The sequence below is a fragment of the Lissotriton vulgaris genome, chromosome 5 (genome assembly GCF_964263255.1).
Source record: "Lissotriton vulgaris chromosome 5, aLisVul1.2, whole genome shotgun sequence".
In the NCBI taxonomy this organism is placed as follows: domain Eukaryota; kingdom Metazoa; phylum Chordata; class Amphibia; order Caudata; family Salamandridae; genus Lissotriton; species Lissotriton vulgaris.
Window position 1 is genome coordinate 330,599,556 of NC_141693.1, and position 21,260 is coordinate 330,620,815.

A 21,260-nucleotide genomic window follows, 5' to 3' on the forward strand; every position below is an offset into this window, starting at 1 on the left:
ACTAAGGGGACCCTCACTAGAGACGCTACTGGTGTGGGTAGGAGGCCACTGGTGGCAGATCACCCAATCCCACGCTGCTGTAGCGACTGCAGTGACCCGCACCCGCGGTTGAGGGCTGCGCACTAGGGGACGGTGCCCCGCACCTGGTGCGGACGATGACCCGTGGCCGAGGGGGTAAGACGGACCCGCCGGTGGCGACGACCAAGGGCACGTCGGTGGCCACCATGTGGGGCAAAGAAGCGTCAAGACGACCCCAAAGCTCTGGCTGCACCGAATCCGGTCGACAAGGCCAAGGGTGGTGATGTGTCGGCTCCGAAGACCGTGCCTTTAATCGCCGACCCGACTCCGGACTCAGAAGAATCGCTCGAGCCGGTCCAGCCCTCACCGTCCTTTACCAAGAAGGTCACGGAGTCCCTTCAACGTATTCGGAAGGAAGCATTGGCTACCGAACCGAAGGATGTGGTGCCGAAGCCTCCACAAAAACCGGCAAAGGCGCAGACGCCGATCCACTTCACGCTGCCGCCGAAGACGACGCCGAAGGCTTTCGCTCCAAAACATGGGGCCGGGGTGCCCTTGAAGCTGGTGTCGACGCCTAAAGCGTCATTGGTGGTGCCGAAGCCTCGGCTCCAGCCACTCGCGGACGAGGAGCGTCGAGAGGTTGTCATCGACGCCAACACGGGCAAACTCTCTCTCCTTAAAAGGAAGATCACCCCGGAGCCAGTGTTAGAACATTTTCGTATTCCACTCAAAAAGAAGTTGGACTCTGCGGGTACTTCTGCCCCTATGGAGCCTGCATCTCCACAAGGTCTGGAACTCTCACCCACTCACTCTAACGCTGGGGAGGGTGACGGAGATGAGGAGGAGTACAATTATCCAGCGTACTCGGATCCAGAGGAGGTCAATGAACCATGGTCTGCTGGAGGCGACCCTGAGGACCCTCAGTCAGGACACGAACCGCAGCTTTTTGCAGCAAAAACTTCTCCAACAGAGGACTCTGCAGCCTTCAACGCTCTAATTGAGAGAGCTGCGGCCAATCATGATGTCGACCTCCATGCGGACCCAGTGGATGTCGATTTTCTGTTTGACACTTTCTCGGTGGCTGAAAAGACTGTCAAGACGTTGCCTATGCTCAAGGGAGTGCTGAAGCACGCGCCTGAGGTTTTCAGGGAGCCCACCCGGGCGCGAGTCATCAATCCTCGTATTGACAAAAAATACAAGGCAGCGCCCACTGATCCGACGTACATCAAAGGACACTTGCCACTGGACTCTTTGGTTGTATCCAACGCACGCGGGCAAACTCGCAGACCACGGGTGATGCTCCTCCCCCAGACAAAGAATCGAAAATCTTTGAAGCCTCAGGAAAACGTATTGCTGCACAGGCAGCTAATATTTGGCGCATTTCAAACACGCAAGCCCTACTTGCACGCTACGATAGGGCGCACTATGACACCCTAGAAACACTTCTGCAGCACTTACCTGATCAGTACAAAGAGGGAGCTGAAATGTTAATTCAGGAGGGGAAGCTAATCACCAATGCTTCCATTAAGTGCGCACTGGACGTGGCTGATACCGCCTCCAGAGCTATAAACACTAGCGTGTTACTGCGTAGGCATGCATGGCTTAGGATATCAGGCTTTAAACCAGACATACAGACAACCATCTTAAATCAAACAGTTAATCCAGACCACCTGTTTGGGCCTGAAGTGGATGCAACCCTTGAAAAAATTAAAAAAGACACTGACACTGCTAAGTCTATGGGGGCCCTACAGTCCCAGCAGTTTCGGGGTGGTTCCTTTCGCCGCTCCAATAACAGAGGCACCTCAAGGGATCAGGCATCACAATCCACGCAGTACTATAAAAGCAACACCCAGACCTCATACACCAACAAGGGTAGAGGTGGTTACAGGGGCAACAACGTCAAAGGCAGGGGACGTGGAAACAACAGCTCCAGGTCCTCCACCACCAACAAACAGTGACGCCTTGTCACTGCCCCCCGACCACACAACACCGGTCGGGGGGAGACTCCAGCAGTTCCTGCCCGCGTGGAAATCCATCACCACGGACAGGTGGGTCAAATCTCTTATCCAATACGGTTACTGTCTGGAACTTACTTCCACTCCACCAAACATACCTCCAAGAAACCGTCCTATGTCCGGCGAGCACTTGCACTTGTTGCAGCAGGAGGTCAAAGTCATGCTGCAAAAAGGGGCAATAGAGCTCGTTCCACTGCAAGAAAGGGGAACAGGGGTTTACTCTCTGTACTTTCTAATCCCCAAAAAGGACGGATCCCTCAGGCCCATCCTGGACCTCAGGCCCCTCAACTGGTACATTCTGTCAGAACATTTCCATATGCTCACGTGGCAGCAGGTTCTCCCTCTGCTTCGGCAGGGGGACTTCCTGGCTACTCTGGATCTCAAGGATGCATACTTTCACATTCCCCTGCATCCTTCACACAGGAAGTACCTCCGATTCACCATTCAAGACCAGCACTACCAGTTCAGGGTTCTGCCTTTCGGGGTCACCACAGCGCCAAGGGTCTTTACAAAGTGCCTGGCGACTGTGGCGGCGCATCTAAGACGCCAGAACATCCACGTCTACTCCTATCTGGACGACTGGCTCATTCAGGCAAAGTCAGAACAACAGTGCGCCGACCACGTGTCCCGCACCATTCATCTCCTGCACAATCTGGGATTCTCACTGAATTACCCAAAATCCCATCTCCAACCCGCCCATATACGGCAGTATCTGGGCGCGACAATAGACACTCTGGCAGCCACTGCGCAGCCAAATTCAGTGAGAGTCGCCAGTATTCAGACGCTGATCCAACGATTCAGACCTCAGCACTCGCTTCCAGCGAAGGTGTTCATGCAGTTGATAGGCATGATGGCCTCCTGCATCTCCATTGTCCCGCACGCGAGGTTACATATGTGTCCGCTCCAGGAGTGCCTAGCACGTCAGTGGACTCAGGCTCATGGGCAACTAACAGACCTAGTGTTGGTGAGCGGTCGGGCGTACAACTCTCTGCATTGGTGGAATCCACAAAACCTTTGCAAGGGCCGTTTCAAGAGCCAGTGCCACAGATTATCCTGACAACGGACGCTTCTCTCCAGGGATGGGGAGCGCATGTACTCCACTACACAGTGCAGGGACTATGGACACTACAGCAAAGGAAGATGCACATCAATGTATTGGAACTGATGGCGATCTTCATGGCCTTGAAGGCATTCAAAGTACATCTGTGCAACAAGGTTGTGTTGATCCGGACGGACAACATGACGGCCATGTACTACATTCAGAAACAGGGGGGCACACACTCTCCGCAGCTGTCTCATTTGGCTCAGAGCATGTGGAAGTGGGCCATTCAGAGGAACATTTTCCTGATGGCAGAACATCTCCCCGGCATAGACAATCAGATGGCGGACCTGCTCAGCAGGCACAGCCACCAAATGCACGAGTGGGAGATACATCCATCAGTACTCCAACCGTACTTCCAAAGGTGGGGTCATCCAGAGATAGACCTGTTCGCCACAAGGGAGAACGCAAAATGCTAAAGCTTCGCCGCCAGGTTCCCACACCCGCAATCACAGGGCAATGCGATGTGGATGAACTGGTCAGGCAGATTTGCGTACGCTTTTCCCCCAGCACCTCTGATACCGCTGGTGGCACGCAAGCTCAGGCAGCACTTGGTGACTCTCATCCTGGTTGCTCCAACGTGGGCTCGCCAACCATGGTACACCACGTTTCTGGAACTTTCCGTGGTACCGCATCAAAGGCTTCATCTCACACCCAGCCTTCTGACGCAGAGCCATGGCGACATTCAGCACCCAGATCCGCAACAGCTCAACCTGGCGATCTGGCTCCTGAAGTCCTAGAGTTTGGCTACCTCAATCTTCCCCCCGATTGCATGGACATCATTCGGGAGGCAAGAAAGCCCACTACTAGAGCATGTTATGCGGCTAAATGGAAGCGGTTTGTCATTTATTGTGCAAACCACGACATTAACCCGCTGGATGCTTCCATTCAGAACATCATATGTTACCTGTTCCATCTGTACCAATGCAATTTGGCGTATTCTTCCATCCGCATTCACCTGTCTGCGATAGCCGCATACCTCCAGAATAGGCAACACCTATCACTTTTCAAGGTTCCTGCTATCAAGGCATTTCTGGAAGGACTCAAAAGGGTCATTCCACCACGGACACCACCAGCTCCAGAATGGAACCTCAATGTGGTTCTTACAAGGCTGATGGGTCCTCCTTTTGAGCCACTACACTCTTGTGAGCTTCAGTTTCTGAATTGGAAGGTGGCTTTCTTAGTAGCAATTACATCGCTACGGAGAGTTAGTGAGTTGCAGGCCCTCACCATCCAAGAACCATTTTTCCAAGTACATGCTAACAGGGTGGTGCTCCGCACTAACCCTAAATTTCTACCCAAGGTTGTATCTCAATTCCACATAAACCAGACAATTGAGTTGCCAGTGTTTTTTCAAAACCCTGAGTCGCTCGTGGAGCGTATGCTCCACACCCTTGACGTTAAAAGAGCCCTAATGTACTACATTGACAGGACAAAGGATTTTCGAAAGACCAAGCAACTTTTTGTTGCCTTTGCATCACACCACAAGGGTAACGCTATTTCCAAAGCTGGTATCGCTAGGTGGATCGTGAAATGTATTCAGATCTGTTACGCTAAGGCTAAACGCACTCTCACAATTCCACCAAGAGCCCACTCCACCAGAAAGTTGGGGGCCTCTATGGCTGTCCTTGGGAACATTCCCTTAGAGGATATTTGTAGAGCAGCCACATGGTCTACCACACATACATTTACTAAACATTACTGTGTAGACGTGCACTCTAAACAGCAGGCAGCTGTTGGTCAGGCTGTTCTCAAAACACTTTTTCAAACTGCTGCAGCTGGCACGGGCGGCCGCCAATAATAGGAGGACTGCTATGTATTCTATGCACAGATATGAATTCAGCAGCCCACATGCCTCGAACTGCAAATGCTACTTACCAGTATGCATCTGTTCTTGGCATGTAGGGCTGCTGACATTCATATCGCCCGCCCTCCTCCCCGGCGCCTGTAGCAGCTGCAGTATTCATGTATATGCTCATAGCATGGTCATCACTCACATAGTTCACTCCATCTCGGCCAATGGCTAAAAACAATCTGGGGATGGAGGCGATGCCCATGCGCACTGTAGTCCAGGGGAGGAGCCACCTATCTCGTGATACTTCGAAGACTCTTCCAGGACAACAATGTGCAATCATCCGGACCCAACACTAGGCGGCGATCTATGCACAGATATGAATGTCAGCAGCCCTACATGCCAAGAACAGATGCATACTGGTAAGTAGCATTTGCATTATTGTTCATTCACTTTTTGAATGAACAGATCCATGTGGAATTACAACACCACCGCCATGTGGAATTACAACAAACCGGGTAGAGTCACAGACCCTGTGCCAGGAGGCTCATGTACCTCTGGAAATGGCTGGACCATCAAGGAATGTTCCTAGTGGTGAACCACCTGGCAGGATCTTTGAATGCCAGGGCGGGAATGCTCAGCTGTCAGTTCCTAGTGGATCACGAGTGGCCATTACACCAGGGGGTGGCGCACAGTCTCTTCCGCGAATGAGGAGAACCTTGGCTTGATCTCTTTGCCACCACCAAAAAAACGCAATGTCAGCAGTACTATGTGTCTGAATTTCCAAGGCGCCTCTCGCTAGGAGACTTTGGGTAAAACTTGAGAATCCTGCATTTTTTTCCGGCAGCTTCTTCTTCTGTAACAAGTTGGGGCGAAGTCCTCCTAGTGGCCCAGGATTGGGCATGGAGAGTAAGGTATACACAACTCCTGAGCATCAGTCCTCCGATAAGGCTGCCCTTCCTGGAGGATCTGCTGTTGCATCAGTGTGGCAGGGTTTGCAGTCTCCCAAGTTCATGCTTGGATATTAAACGGACATCTTCTACCTTCCTCTGGAGGTGATTCGTGTTATGTTGGCAGCCAGGCATATCTTGACAAAGATAGTATAGGCCAGCCATTGGGGCAAATTTATGGCGTGGTGAAGTACATAGCAGATCAACTACTCTCCAAGTAAACGTATCAGACATTTTGTTGTTATGGACACAGTAAAAGGGTACCTTTTCGCTCTTTTGGTCTTTTTACAGTTGCCGGACCAAACCTATTATTTAAATCGCCTTATGTGATGAGTTTTTTAAAAGGTGTGCAACATCTGTTTCTTCTCTCTCCCTTTGTCATGCCACAGTGGAACCTGAACTGGGTCTCGCATATTAGACTAAATTTGAACCTCCTCACAGCTGTCCTTTGCAGCTTCTCACCCTAAAGAGGGTTCCTTGTCGCCATAACATTGGTGTGGCGAGTGAGCGAGAATAACGCTCTGTGTCAACATCCCCATACACCACCTTCTTCCTATTCAAACTAGTTCTCAGAACTTGTACATTCTTCCTGCCTAAAATATTGACACTGTTCAGCGTTGGTCAACATATAGCCTTACTGCCATTCTTTGCTGTGCCTCCACTTTCTAAGTAGCAGGAGAAACTCCACTGCTTGGACCCCAGAAGAGCACTGAGCGTTTACAACGAATCCACCAAAGAACACAGAGTCGGTCATACACTCTTTGTGGAGGTTCCCTGGAGTGATATAAGGCACAGTAGCGCGGAAAAGGAACATCCTTCCAATAGATTGTGCTCTGTATTTTGACCTGTTACACATTGACCAAAAAACAGCTTCTGGAAGGACTGTGAGCTCATTTCACAAAGGCCAATGCTGCTACCTATTCGTTGACACCAGATTGCCTCTCCTAGACAACTGCCAGGCAACTGCATGGGTGTCACTCCAGACGTTCACAACAGACTACTTTCTGGAAAACCAGGTTTGCAGAGAAGGGCATTTTGCCCACTTGGTCCTAAGAGCTTGGTGGCTTGAGTCCATTCACAGACCCACCTCTAAATTGGTATTAATGTAGTATCTATTCAGAAGGTGGGAGATCTGTAGTTAAGTGTCTACCAGAAGAACAAGTTATATACCTTTGGTAGAGAGACTATCTAACCGCAGATTTCTCACCAACCTCCTGTTCTCCCCGTTCTGTGAATTGGACTCTATACATTAAGTTACCAAGTCTAGATATTGGCCCTAACCAAATTGCTTTTGGGGATCTGTGTGTGGAGGAATGGATAGCGTTGGAAGCAACAGACATCCGTGCACGGGAGTGGCTCCTAACTAGGCTGCCTATATCATTTTCTGAAGCGGAACAATGTCAGTGGAGAGCCTCATGGCGCCAACTACTGGTACGTAGAGGTACTTCAGAAAAGTTTCCAGCGCCAGTCTGATGCCTAGGGAATATTCAGAATGTGAAGAATATGCGATTATATAGTCTGTATCAGAAAGAGCATTACAGACGGTAGTATAACTTGTTCTTTCATCCTAATCAACCCAGGCATTGGTCGTTGTGCAATTTCGTCCTTGCTAGGTTGAGAGCAGTGGCCTAACACCATAAATTCTTTTTGACATATCGCTGTCAAAATATTGCATCTGGAGTCCATCTCTTTATTTGGAAAGGCTTCACAAACCTATCCTTCTCCCAAGTATTCAGATATGCTTGAATAGTCAGAATATCGGTCGAATTGACACCCAAAACGACTATGACAACAACATACAACCAAAATTAGTGTAACCGGAAAGAAGAACTTCATGCCTTTCTTTCAGATTTTAGGCTGCATGTGCATTCACTGCACCGTAGACGTGTGGAATTGGCTTATCTGGCACTAAACATATCCCTAAAATATTTGCTGCATTTTAGTTTCCATGGTGCTTGGCTCCAAAAACACCTCTAAAATGTTTGCAACCACTTTCCCTAAAGAATAACCACTTTTTTTTATTTTGTTGTTTTGTCAATAGATCAAATGACAGGATATTATCCAAGAGTGTTTTCTCCTCTCTCTGCTCTGTCTCACTGGAACACCGTATTTGTCAACGGGCTAGAAGAGATGGGTTGTGCAGCTTTCGGAGTAGGCCTGTTCTTCACAAGTTTCGTCAGTGGATAGATTAATTGGTTAGATTTTTAAAGCCCTTCTTTTACAGTGCTAAAAAGATTGGTAATGAGTCACAGAATAATCTATTTAATTCTGCATCTGTCCTACCATAACTAATTACTGCATATATTACCCTCACATTTCAGGTATCTTTAGTGAGCTTCGCTACAACAGCAGACAAGACCGTAGCTGCTGTACTCCAGTTGAAGAGTGATGAGGTAAGCTTTGGATATTTGAGCTCAGACATGCTGGTAGTTTAGGGCTGGAACTCTACTATGCCAAGAAGTAACACCTAGAGATGCTTCTTTAGATTCCAGAGCAGATTATGCTGTAATTGAGAAAGGTAGCTAAAAGGTGTCAACATTAGAGAACCCAGGGTAAGACCAGCTCTCTCGGGGTTTTCCAATCCTATCCAGCAGGAGCTTGGTAGGTGAGTTTAATGCTTTGGTCAGATTGTGGTAGTTCTAGTAGGAAGATTAGAATTGCGTTTTCACTCTTCTCTAGATCGATCTGATTTGATGCTTCCATTCTGCTCTTATAGGCACCCCTCCCATGTTGCTCCTTTGTTAGGCCAGCACAGCTTAACTTGACTTCTGTTCTACAGGGGCAGAAAATGGACTCTTCTAATGAACGATTGCAAGATGATGAAGGTCACGCACGTACCCAGGTAAGAGTTCCCATGTCCAGGAGCTTCTCTGTAGCACTGGTGAATGTAGACAAAATCCAGGTAATTATGGAAAATATTCACATTGGAGACTCGCTTTAGCAGGCTGACACCACCTCAAGTCAGCAGTTTATTCGGATAAAATAAATATCCATTCATTTGGAACATGCACATATACAATATTCATTGTTTTACAAAATGTTTAAAATCATCATCAACCTATTTCACAAAATAAAATCTCATATTTATTCAATAGATTAAAAAACATTCATGTCAATGAAACAATGCATTCATTTTGTAAATCTAAAAACATTTTGAACAAATCTTAAAAATGCAATAAACTTAATATTTCTATGTTGAACTTTACCAGTTGACTTCTTGTCTTCCAAGCAAAATTGGCAAATGATACACCAAGCATCTCTGTATGTAGTTTGAAGCCACTGTTGCTAAAGAATGAAAAGTTGCTGTTGAGGGTCATCAAACAAAAGAAATGGTCAACATTTTGCTTTCATCAAATTGATGCCACAGTTTAAACATGATATGATAACAATTAAGAGCTCTCTAGCCCCCATAACTTAAGATGTTCTCCTGAGACTACTCAGTAATCACTTCATTTGACAAGCTATTTGGGGTTATCATACTGACCTGAATCTATCGATCCAACTCCGAAGACCATCATATGAAATTGGTTCCCTAACGCTCCCATTATAATTGGATATAAAAATGTAGACGGTCAATGTTACAACCTGTCGAATGAAAAAAGAAATTAACGAGTCTAAATTATGATCTTGCATCAATTGGTGAATATTGTTTTTAAACAATCTCTACCATGTGCTAATCCTGATGAAGTGAAAAACGTATGCATATCAAGTAACATGTTGGCTAGTTGCTTGTGTATTTAACTCCATTCCGATATTTTTATTAATGGATAAAATAATTTAAAAAAAACTTATTTTGACTATGTAATACTTTTGAAGCCTTCAATCAGTCTATGTTTGTTTCAAAGACAGTAGAGCTTGAATGGGACTCTCTATCACTGGGGCAATTGAACAGTTTCTTGTCTGACTTTCACTTCCCAGTTGGCTCATTTTAAGAATAGAATCTTTGTGACGCTGCACACATACATATTTTCAGTGTCAACATGGTTGTTAAAGATATTTCCACCCCCCCCACCCATACAACATTGATTGTACATGATTCTGTCCAACCCTGGGTGTCTGACGAGGAGTCCCGGTTTATTTCCTACCTCCCTTAATTGATCATGCTGATTCCAGTGGACGTGATTTAGTTATTCATTTTACTCATTTTTTCTCTAGGAATCCTTGCAGTGTTCCAACCAGACCTATTTTATCAACCTGTACTTGGCAGAAACCGGACGACGTCTGTTGGATACAAGGGTCACCTTCAATTTGGAGCAAGGATGTGCCAGACCTGAAAAGGTGAGTGGTTGGGTGATCCGTGCTTGCCTAAATAATGTGCAGATGGAGTTGTGACAGACAGACACAGTATATTACTTTTTGTTTTGACTCAGCATTTGGTTATTTTTACAAGTTCCTTGATAAGATTGCACTCCCCTGCTTTTAGATAGGATCGAACAGACAAAATATAATGGTGATGTAGCAGTGGGACTCACTGGTAATAAACTGCACCACATTGTTTTGTTTTATTTTATTAACATGTTTTATTTACTTGTATTTCATAATCACTTTACTCCATTCTCACGGGTATCTGGACTAGCTGGAAGTAGTGTGATAAGTTTTACGCAGCAGAAAAATAGTATGAGGAGAAGACTAAGACCAGACAAGTCTCACCCATGTCGTGCTTTCAATCCTATTCAGGGACTGCCAGATGCCTAGTCCCTTCCCATGCGGCCACCTGGAGGTGTTGCATTGGATTTCTTTTCTGCTAAGGAGTTCTTCTATAGACCAATCCCTGATGTGTATGTTGGGGGATTTTTTCCTCCTGTATGAGTGAGTGTTTCAATCCTGTTTGTTTCAAGATGATTGATTTGAGGCTTCCTTGATACCTTACAGGGAACTGATGGGTGCCTGCCAACCTTAGTCTTAGTGCCTTTTCTATCAGTGTTTTTGCCAGACTTCTCCTTTGGACTGGACAGCTGCCTTAGCTTGAAGCGCTCTCGGTCGGGGTCTTCTATCAGGCCTAACCGGAGATGCCCTTTGGACCACATCCTGAGCTTTGCATGAGGCAACCCTTGGAACCATGTGCCTTGGCTTTGTGCAAAACGCCCCTTAAGCTAGGCTATGCTTAGTCTGTATGAAAGTGCCCCTTTTTGACATGGTGACCTCCCACTTTTTGGCACTGGGTTCCTGCTAACCAGGTCCCCAGTGCCAGATTTCTCTCCTTAAACTGCACAATTGTTTCCCCAACTGCCCAAATCTTTAGCACCCCTGTAAGTCCCTAGTAAAAGGTACCTCGAGTACCCAGGGCATGGGTACTAAAGAGGGTCCTTAAGGGCTGCAGAATGTATTGTGCCACCCTAAGGGACCCCTCACCACACTCATGCAGACTGCCATTGCAGGCTGTGTCTTGGTGCAGATAAAAATGAAAACACAACATGGCACACATCCCTTTGTGTCCTGTCTACAGACACTGCTTGCAGTAAAGGTAAGCCGCCCTACAGCAGGCCTTGCAGCCCTAGGCAGGGTGCACTATACTATATGTGTGGGCATATCTGTATGAGCAAATATGGCCCTGTGATATCCAAGTCCATTAGATATCCCAAGTGCACAGGGTAGCCATTTTAACTACATGTGCTGTACACTGGTGAAATCGAGTTTACCAGCTATGTCATGGCTTCACTGACATCTATAGTGTTGGGTATCAAACTCCATAAATTAATAAACCCACACTGATACCAGCCTCTTTACGGTTGACTGACTGGTGTCAACCAGCCTGCCACCAAGACAGGTTTCTGACCCCCCTGCAGGCGAGAGCCTATGTTCTCTGAGGGTAGAAACAATGCCTGCTCTAGCCAGAAGTGTTATCTCCTCCTCCAAGCATGATGGCTAAGTAATCAAGGCAGGAGGCTTCCAAGGCCTCTGTCACCTTTCATATGTGACCCAAGGCTTCCCCAAACAGGGGAAATGCCAACCCCTGCCTGGTGTGCCTTCCCTTAGGAAAATGCCACCACCTTGTTGACAGTAAATTGGGAACTCTAAGATAGGTTTATTCCCACAGGAACTAGTCATCTAGAGGGTAAGTAGCCCATTGGATATGACCGAAGAAGTAGGACAGTGAAGGGCTGCGAAGAGCAAGAACTGAGAAGCAGCAACTGGCTTGGTGCCAGCCCTGACGCCCTGCCTGCTGTCCCCTACAATTGCGCTAAAGACCACTTATCCTGCAACTGCTCTGCCTCCAAATGCCTAGGAGGACTGCCAGCATTTCAAGGAGCAACCAGTCTCTCCTGTGGAGTAGCGAAGCTAGTTCCCTGCAGGCACCCAAGAAGAATTGTGAGGACTCTGGACTGTGAGAATCCGACACCAGCAAGCAACACTGCACCCGTGCCCCCAGCCCGAGTCTTAGTCGGCCAGTGAGGTCCTGAGACCCAACAGTAGAACCCCACCTTTGGTTTACCCAGACTGAACTTCCAGTCGATGCCTGCAGCCTCTCTATGCAGGACCCCACAACCTCCATTATCTCCTACAGCACTGACCCGACATCTAAAGACACCTCTGCACCGAGCCCTACAGCCCCAGGAGAAGTGGACCCACTGTGTCACCACGTTCCCAAGCATCTCAAGGGCTGAGCTCTTCTGTGGGTTTAACCAGACTGGCCCCCCAGTGCCAGCTTGCATCCTCTTTTCCCAGGACCGCCTCCCATTGAAACCATTAGGGCACCCAAAGCCGAAAGGCACCTCTGCACCCTGATGCCCCAGAGCCTACTGGGATGACCTTTTTGATGTTGCCTTGGACCTTGCCTCATATTTACCCAAACTCCCAAAGATTGGTACTGTAAGTCGCTGCTAAGTACCCGTATGCAATATGTGTTTTCCCCATAGGATAACATTACCACATTAGAGACAGTACAAGCATGTTTTCCTGTTTTCTTCAAAACTGCCATGTAAAAAAGGTCTTACTCAATACTGAAGTTCTTGGTGTCAAAAATGATGTAAAAATTTGCATTTTTTTCTGTATTGGTGTGGATCTCCTGTTTGAGTATGCAACAAATGTTTAACACTCCTCCTTGATAAGCCTAAGGTTGCTCAACCACACTACAACTAAAAGAGCACCGATTGAGCCCTTAATGTGGGTCAAGGTAAAACCGCTTTGATGTGGCAGAGATGGGATCTAGATGCAATCCAGCGAGCAATGCCTTTTTTTTTAATGTAGCTTTCTTGAAATTTAAAGAGCTAAAGCGCTGACATGACTTATTTCAGCATCAAACTTTATACAGTGCGTGACATCCACAAGTGTAGAGCCCTATGTGCAGAAGAGAATTGTGGAAACCCATTGGTAGGTGAAGTTTGTCTTTGAGGTGAAAGGCTGAATGTACTTTAGGAATAAATAGGGATTTGGTGGGGAGGTACGCTTACCAAAGAAACCAAAGCTGGTAAAAAGTAGAAACTTTTTTTCTCTCTTCCCTTTATCTTTCCCTCACCTTTGTAAAATTCGAAGCTCACAGACGGTTCTATTTTTTACTTCTTAAAACACTTTGAACAATGGTCTCATAACCTAACCTCTTCTGGCTTCTGTAAGGAAACAGGCCATTAGTTGTGTGGCCTGCACAAGAAATGGGTCCACCTCGGCGCTCCACTGGGAACCACACACCCCATTGTAGCGCCGAACTCTCACAAGGTAGCGGAGCAGAGCACGCCAAGGCCTACTTAAGGAAGGTGGTGTGGGCTAGTAATCACATTTGCTGGCACACAATAATAGCACTCCATAAATAATTGTCCTGTCTGTACTTTTTATTTTTATAAAGGAAAAGAACATTTATTATATACACACCACTCAGTACTATGCAGTAATTTACAAATATACATAAAGTTGGTGGAAATTCCTCTGACATTGCATGATCAACTCTGAGCCCCTAAAGGGGTCAAACTCAATATATCACATGTCAAAAACCACATTTTTAGGAGTAAATGCCATAATGAAAACTGTAGGAGAGTAGGGTCTGCTTCCTATGGTCACCCCCCCCCCCCTTTTGCTGTGATTCTCTGGTTTTTCGACTTTACAGCTGTTCTTGCTCTAAATTGATACCATGTACTTTAGGTACATACCTGATTGGTTACTGGGTCACCCTTGTGAGCCCCTGTATAGTGTGCCATAGGTACCCAGGGCATAGGTGTACCCTAGGCCTACCAGGGGCTGCAGCATGTATTGTACCACTCCTGGTTTGCCTTCCAAACTGACACCACAGGTCTGTTCACATAGCCTGGGTAAGGCGGTGTAACCACCCCTTACTTAGATATAGTATCCCTATATCTACCTTTATTTTTTTATATATATAATATATATATATATATATGATACATATACACCTATAAGTCACTCCTATGGTAGGCCTCGACAATTTTGGAGGCAGAGTGCTTGGTTTTATGTGAGAGTGCCCTAGCATGAGCTGAGCCCCTCTGCAGCTTTCGGAACCATCTCCTTATAGCTGTTCTATGATGTAGCCATACCATATACTCTAAAGTGCATTATAATCCTCGCGGTTAATGCTAACTTTGGTTTGGCTTTATCGAAACATGTCGTGTAAGGTGTCCAACACTTTGGAATACTACCCCTGCCAGTTCTGGCGGCGGGGGTAGCATTCCACCCTTCTAGAGGGAGAAGACATGTAGTTACTGCTTTATCTGGTTAAAGTTAAACAGAGCCTCAGCATCACAAAATGGATGCTGCTGCCACAGACACAAGTCTAATCTCCTGCTGCTGGACAAAACTCCTGCAGGGGGGGCCTGGACAATAGGTTACCTGTCCAGGGAGGTGCCAGCACCTCCCCAGACAGGGTTTTGTGTATTGGGGCAGGGAGGTCTGCATCAGCAGATGCTTTTCCAGACACTGCCGGGGGCACACAAGGTGCTCCATGCATAATCCGGTTCAAACCAGTTGCTGGGGCACTCCAGCCCTGCTCTGGCGCAAAACTGGACAAAGGGACAGGGGTGTAACCACCCCCTTCTCAGGTCCACCCATAGTAGGGACCTAGTCAGGTAATCCAGCCCCCTTTCTTAGTACAAGTATAGGAGCTGTGTCCCTGGGACTTTAGATTATCCTGGACAAATCTTTGTAAGACATATCTTGGACTTTCGACATTCCATTCTGACTGGAAGACGGAAGACATCTCCCTTGTGGTCCAGGAGTGACCCCCCTGTGCAAACAGGCACCAACAGCAACTTCGCTGGTCTGCAGTTTCAAGGCTCCCGTCGGAACCCGAAGACTCAGTGACCCAAGAACTGGACTTCCAGACTTCTCTGAACCCGACCCACATCAACAGCAAAGCTGTGACCCTTGGCGGACACGAGAGATGTGGGACCGGACATCTTGGACATCCTGCATTTTACTACCTGCACTCCTTTCCTGAAGCCTCACTGCATTGGGGTACGAGAAGCCCCAGCCCCGAGCACCATTTGCACCGAAGGCCAGGCCCCCACACTCCGGGAGTGTCCCGTGGGCCCCGCCTTTGCATTTCCGCTCGACGCGTCTTCCCGGTTCCTTGCCCGTTGGCTAGTGACCCCCCTGAAGACTCCATCTTGAATTTAACTTGCTTTCCTGGTTGCTCCAGGCTTGCTCCAGCTTCCCTGAAAAGGAGAAGTGCCACAGACTTTGCTGGTCTGCAACAGAGCCAATCTCGACAGCCTGCGTGGGTTGCGGTTGCCAAGGAATATTGGGTCCAATCCGGATACCGACACCGCAGTCATCTAGATCCATCTCGGGACAGCTCGAATCCAGCGCCTGGTCATCGTCGATGCCTCCTGGACCTCGTGGCTGAAGAGACCAACTCACCTTCTTCACCTTCAAGCACCCGATATTGCCTGGTTCCTTCCTGGTACCTTCCTGGTCACTGGCTAGTGACCCAGACTCTGTCCCCTCTGCTTTCAGGTTCTTCACATCTCCGATCCACCCTTGGATCCACCCTGACACTTTTCCTCTGGTCGCCTGCAGCACTTCTTTGCAGCTCTCCATAGAAAACGACGACGAAACCCAACACAAAAAGACACCTATGCACCCGGCTTCCCTGGGTGAGGTAACACAAGTACTCTGGTGCTCCTGTGGGTCTTGACTCTCGAAGTATCCTAGTTTAAAAGTGTTCCATCTTAGTCCATCCGGAAGTGTCCTTAAATTGCATATTTGAAACTTTTACGAACTCCATAGAAAGTCAATGGTAACCTGCGCCTGTGTGTAGACACTGCACGCGTCTCACGTGGGCCTCCTACTTCCTAACCTTTGGTTGTTTAGTGTAGCCTCAGCGGTGCCCCAGGGCTGCTTTCTAACTCTCACGTGGTACTTATACCACTTTCTTAGTATATGGTTTGTGAGGCCCCTAGGGCATAACGTATACTGTGCAACTTATCGTATATTTACTGTGTGACTTGTATTGTATTTTGACCTCTGACCTCATAAAGAGTGCAGAGGGGTTGTGTTTAGATTATATACATATATATTTGATATATACCTTGTGTGGTGTCCTTTCATTTGGTACTCAAGGGATTATAATTGGTAAAACATCTTGCTTAACTCGCCTACTGAAGTCTTTTGCCTGAAGACTGCTGGTTCATTCTACCACTAGGATAGCTTTGTATAAGGTTGATTTTACAACCACCATCAATAAGGGTCGATTAGACTGGTGCAAGGTGCCCACTAGAACTAGTGGACATCATATGCCAGGCTAACGTCTCACAAAAACCATGTGTGAATGCACGTATTAATGTTAGTAAAGCATATGCACTTTGATCAATAGTCAAAATTATTTCAATGACACATTTACAAAATTAACTTCATCATGAGCCTTTGTTTTCTATTATTTCAACCATTGGAAATGCAATTAAACAGCCCTGAGAGCATCACATTATGATCACACAGTATGTAACCACAGATTTCACCCCTAGATGTTGTTTATCACAGTAATTCTTTTAGACCCCTTTAGGCCACAGTAAATTTGCCCATAAACTTTGCCCCTTTTGGGTGCATCACTTCCAGCTTCAGAGCACATGCGCCACCCTGGGGAGTGTTTGAAACCGTAAAGAAGATTCTGGGTTGGTCCTTCTTTGTGGGACCTTATTAACTTAGGGTGAGCACGGTCATTAAATCTTTTGAGTGTGCCTGTGCCACTCCTGCAGCTCCCCCGCTGTATTTTGGCATGGTTGGTGGTGGCCCAGCCATCATGTGGCCACCACGAGGGGAAAAATGTGCCAAAAAAGTGCCCTGCAGGGTAATCTGGGGCGCTCCCCTGAGCTTGTGAATATCTGGTGAACGATTCTCCCACTGCTCTGGGTACAGTCGCTGTATGGTTTCCTCTTTATTCTTCTCTTAGCCGTGTGTCCTGTTCCTTTTATAGTTCCTTTTATATTTGGGGGTGCCCGTTCCACCTGGGCATTTCCTTGCCTCCCCTCGTTGGCGCAGCTCTTCCGGGCTGGCCTGCCACTACTGGGGTTAGTGGCTGCACCTCTTCTGCTGTAACAGTGCACTGTTACTTCTATTACAGAACAGTAACTGCAAGGTATTTCATTTTACAAACTCTAGTCCTTTCCAATTCTTCCACTGTGACAAAAAGTGCCCGAAAATATCCACTAGTAATTGCTTCTGCTCTCCTTCACATTGTCAGTGTTATGGTCAGGTAGAAAATGACCTTCTAATATCCTGCTTTCTGTTGGCAGCTTTATATCCAGGCATACTTGAAGAAGGATGATTCTGTGGGATATCGAAGCCTGGTGCAGACAGAGGATCACTTGCTGCTTTTTCTGCAGCAACCAGGTACAGTAGAAAGCAGGGTTCTTCTTAGTCTTTCATGTGTAATATTTGGCTAGCTACTCCCACATGGTGTCTTGTCTATCTCACCCACGTGATCTCCAAACTATAAACTGAAGTAAATGTAAAAGTACTCTTAGAAAGCACCAACATCTGCTGAAAGCAATTTACCTCCTATGAAATGTTTTTGCCCTGTGATGTGTATCTCACTACCATTTAGTGTCATTCTCATGGATATTCACACCATGACCATGTACATCTATCTTGTGTTACCTTTCCACTGTGTAGCTTCATCTCATATGCATGCTGTCAATCTATCATTTTCTTGTCTAGTACTCTACCTATCAAGCTACCTCCATGCTACGTGGCATCCTTACATTGCATTTCAAACAGGTTTACATTTTGGACAATGCACCTCTGTCCAACATCCCACAATGTCCTATCAATATACCTCCATCCCACATAGTCTCAGACCATGTACATTCATCCCCTAACAAGGCCAGATACATCCATTCCACTTCATGTATTCCAGTGTACCTCCTAGTGCTCTTGGTTGTTAGCATTAACTGTTCCCTTCAACCCTGCGTTTAAAATTCTATCTTTATTTTCAGGAAAACCCTTGTGGAGTCGGGAGGAGTCTTTGGCTGAGGTAATAACTATGGAAATGGTGGATCTTCCCCTGACTGGTGCGCAAGCAGAGCTGGAGGGAGAGTTTGGCAAGAAAGCAGGTAGGCATGTCTAGGGGTCATCGTGGATAGCATTGGGTCTTTTTTTTTTTTTTGGTGCAGGAGTTGAAATGTTGAACACAATCTACTTCTTGAAATTTTATAGAAGGGTAGCAGGTAATGCTCTAGTCAAAGGCCAGTCAAGCATAACTAGGCATATTAACAATATCATGTTATCATTTCACTAAACTGTGCAGTCCTGCTTTTTTCTTTAGTTATGTTCATTCACTAATTCAATAATATTCCAACCTTGATCTCTGTCCCCAGTTTTAGTATGTGACCGATAAGGTGTGAGATGTATTTACACTTCATACATTTATTTTTGCAGAGTGAACCCTCTATAAATACCTGCTTTGAATATGCCTGCCTTGTAGCTTTAAAATGTTTGAAAACTACCTTGGGGTATCAGCATACGAGTCTCTTTGATCATACAACTTACACAGTCAACCTCAACCCCTGAATTCCTAGTAGATTGACACTAGCTTATTTTATTCTACTCTTCATTCAGTCCAAGCATCTGCATGTATAAAGGGGTCTATGTTCCAAATTTCCTTAGACGTGTTTTTTCTGTGTGATCCCAAAACGGCTAAGATAATATTTTGATGTGAAAATGGCTTCAAGGATCATTAGGGGGACAAGTCATGTCGTTTTTTGCTCTTTGGGTTTGTGTTATTACAGAACACAAGGGAACCCAATATGCAATTGGTCAGGGACCTTGGGTACGTCATTATTTCTAAAGACAGTTAGATAACATGTAGATTAATATAGACCCAATCAGTGCTATATTCTCCCTCCAGCCGTACAGTGTTTAATATACACTAGAATAGTTAGGCAGAAATAGGTGAAAACATTGAAGCGGGACACAACCTGCGTCCTACTGACATAAACATACAAAACAACATTAACCCCACCGCTGCTGCAGACGTTCAGCGGACGTCGTGTGCACTACTTTGGTAGTGCTGCGCACGTCCGTTGAACGTCGCGGCTATCCGCGCAATAGAACGTTCCGCACTAGCGCGGAACGTTCAGCACAGGCAAGGGGTTAAGGGAAGGGTTCAGGCAAAAAGCATGTCTATTTTTACATTCGATATAAATACAACAGACACAATATTGTGAGCACACCATTACAATTCAACGTTGTAATTCTGTCAATGTATATGGTGTACAGTTTGTCGACGACGTTTCGATCCCTATAAAAATCAGTGGGATCAACTTCAGCACATTTATGGTGACATGCCTGTATATTATCACTCTAGATACTTAAACCATGGAATAAATTGAAGGAAGGGGTGAAAAAACATAACATTTAATTAAGAAAGGGTTAAATTAAGAAAGGGCAGACCCATACACTTATATACGTACTACTGTTTTACACGTGCGAGAGAGAGGAAGTTACGGTGTTCAATGGATATCCAGAATGTGCGAGATGGAGAGTATCAAAGAACAGAGGCGAGCCAGAGAGCATGTGGTATCCTCTGGTGAAAAGTAAAAAGCAAGTGAAAGCTGAGATGGCCGTGTCATATAAAGTCTTAGCATGGTGCTAATGCGTCGAGACACGAGTGAGAGCACTATTACAGGCATAATGGTCTCCAAATTCCCGTGGTGAAATGATCACTGTTTAGTGCGAAATGGTGAAAACGCAATCTAGCCCAGAGCTGGAGGTGGGTTGAAGGTGAGAGCCTGTAGTGCACAATTGTGAGGTTTACTGTGCAATGAGCGGGAGTCTGTGCGAAACCGCTGTATGGGAGTGCTTACCGAAGACGGCTGGAAATAGGAGGGACCGTAAAATTGTATGAACGGACAACTGCAATGAACTCCTCAATTAAGCAATTTATGAGAGGATATAGAGGAGGCCGTCTGGCATGCTTGATAAGCTCCTGTGGGTGAAGGGGAAAACTGGTTAAGTTTGTGGTGCAATCAGGGGTGTCTGTACATGACCGCTAAAGGAGAGAGTGCTTACCTGGTTTTGTGTGTCAGATATTTTATTGGCTCTAGCAAGCATATCGGTTCCGTGTTGGTTAAACTGTTATTAGTGTGTGGCCAAAAAAAACATACTTATTATATGCATATTGTTTTCCTTTGTTCCATGATTATATAAATTGTGTAACACTGAAAATCATAATTAACTCTCTTGGAAAAGAAACCCTCTCGAAGACCACAGAAAAGCTGAACGGGATGCCTAGATTAGACAAAAGTAAATTCTAAATCAAAAAGCAGTTGAATGTAGTAACTAGAGGTTGTTCTATGACAAACTGCCATTGGTAAAGGAAGATCAAATAGTGCTTCTAAAAGTTGAATTGATGTATATGGAGAGTTTAGTACAAAACTAATTAAGATAGGATGATTATAATTAGATGTAACAATATGGTTGCTGACTGAGCTATGAAAAAGGGAGAGATATTTCCAGAGACCGCTTAAAACAAATCATATATGCAGTCTCCAGCATAAATTTCTTAAGTTTCTAATTGCATTAATTTGTATTGTCCTCCCCCCCCCCCCCTTCCCCCGACACTATGAAACACTCCAACTTTAATCTGTTTACAGGCTCTCTTTCATAATGTCTTGTTTGAATCCTACAACAGCTAAATATTAACCAAATACCTTTTCAAGAAATCTTCTCTAAAGCGAATGGCTTGGATGGTTGCATTGCTATTGTGCTTAATATTTTTTCCGCTGCGGGGAGGGCGTATCCCGTCTTCTCTCAGTATGCACTCTGTAGTGGTCCCAGATACACTGAGAGAATCTTTGTTGGTACCGGATTTACAAAAATGATTAACAGACCCACACTATTCCAGACTATTTGCTCTGCTGTGTCCTCCTAGCAAGGCCACATCAAGGTGTTAGTTTTGCAACTTTAGCAATGGGTGGAGGATGTAACAAAGTGCTGTCTTTTTG

The 21,260-nt window shown here is 46.1% G+C and overlaps 1 protein-coding gene across 1 annotated transcript in view; it reads left to right on the forward strand.

Annotated features, from left to right (window-relative positions):
- EMC1 (ER membrane protein complex subunit 1) overlaps positions 1 to 21,260 on the forward strand; it is a 307,425-nt gene that overhangs the window by 69,550 nt on the left and 216,615 nt on the right. The window contains exons 9-13 of the mRNA XM_086921577.1: positions 8,196 to 8,267; positions 8,654 to 8,716; positions 10,030 to 10,152; positions 17,550 to 17,646; positions 18,252 to 18,368. Coding sequence (XP_086777703.1) covers positions 8,196 to 8,267; positions 8,654 to 8,716; positions 10,030 to 10,152; positions 17,550 to 17,646; positions 18,252 to 18,368 — 472 coding nt within the window. The remainder of the gene's footprint in view (positions 1 to 8,195; positions 8,268 to 8,653; positions 8,717 to 10,029; positions 10,153 to 17,549; positions 17,647 to 18,251; positions 18,369 to 21,260) is intronic.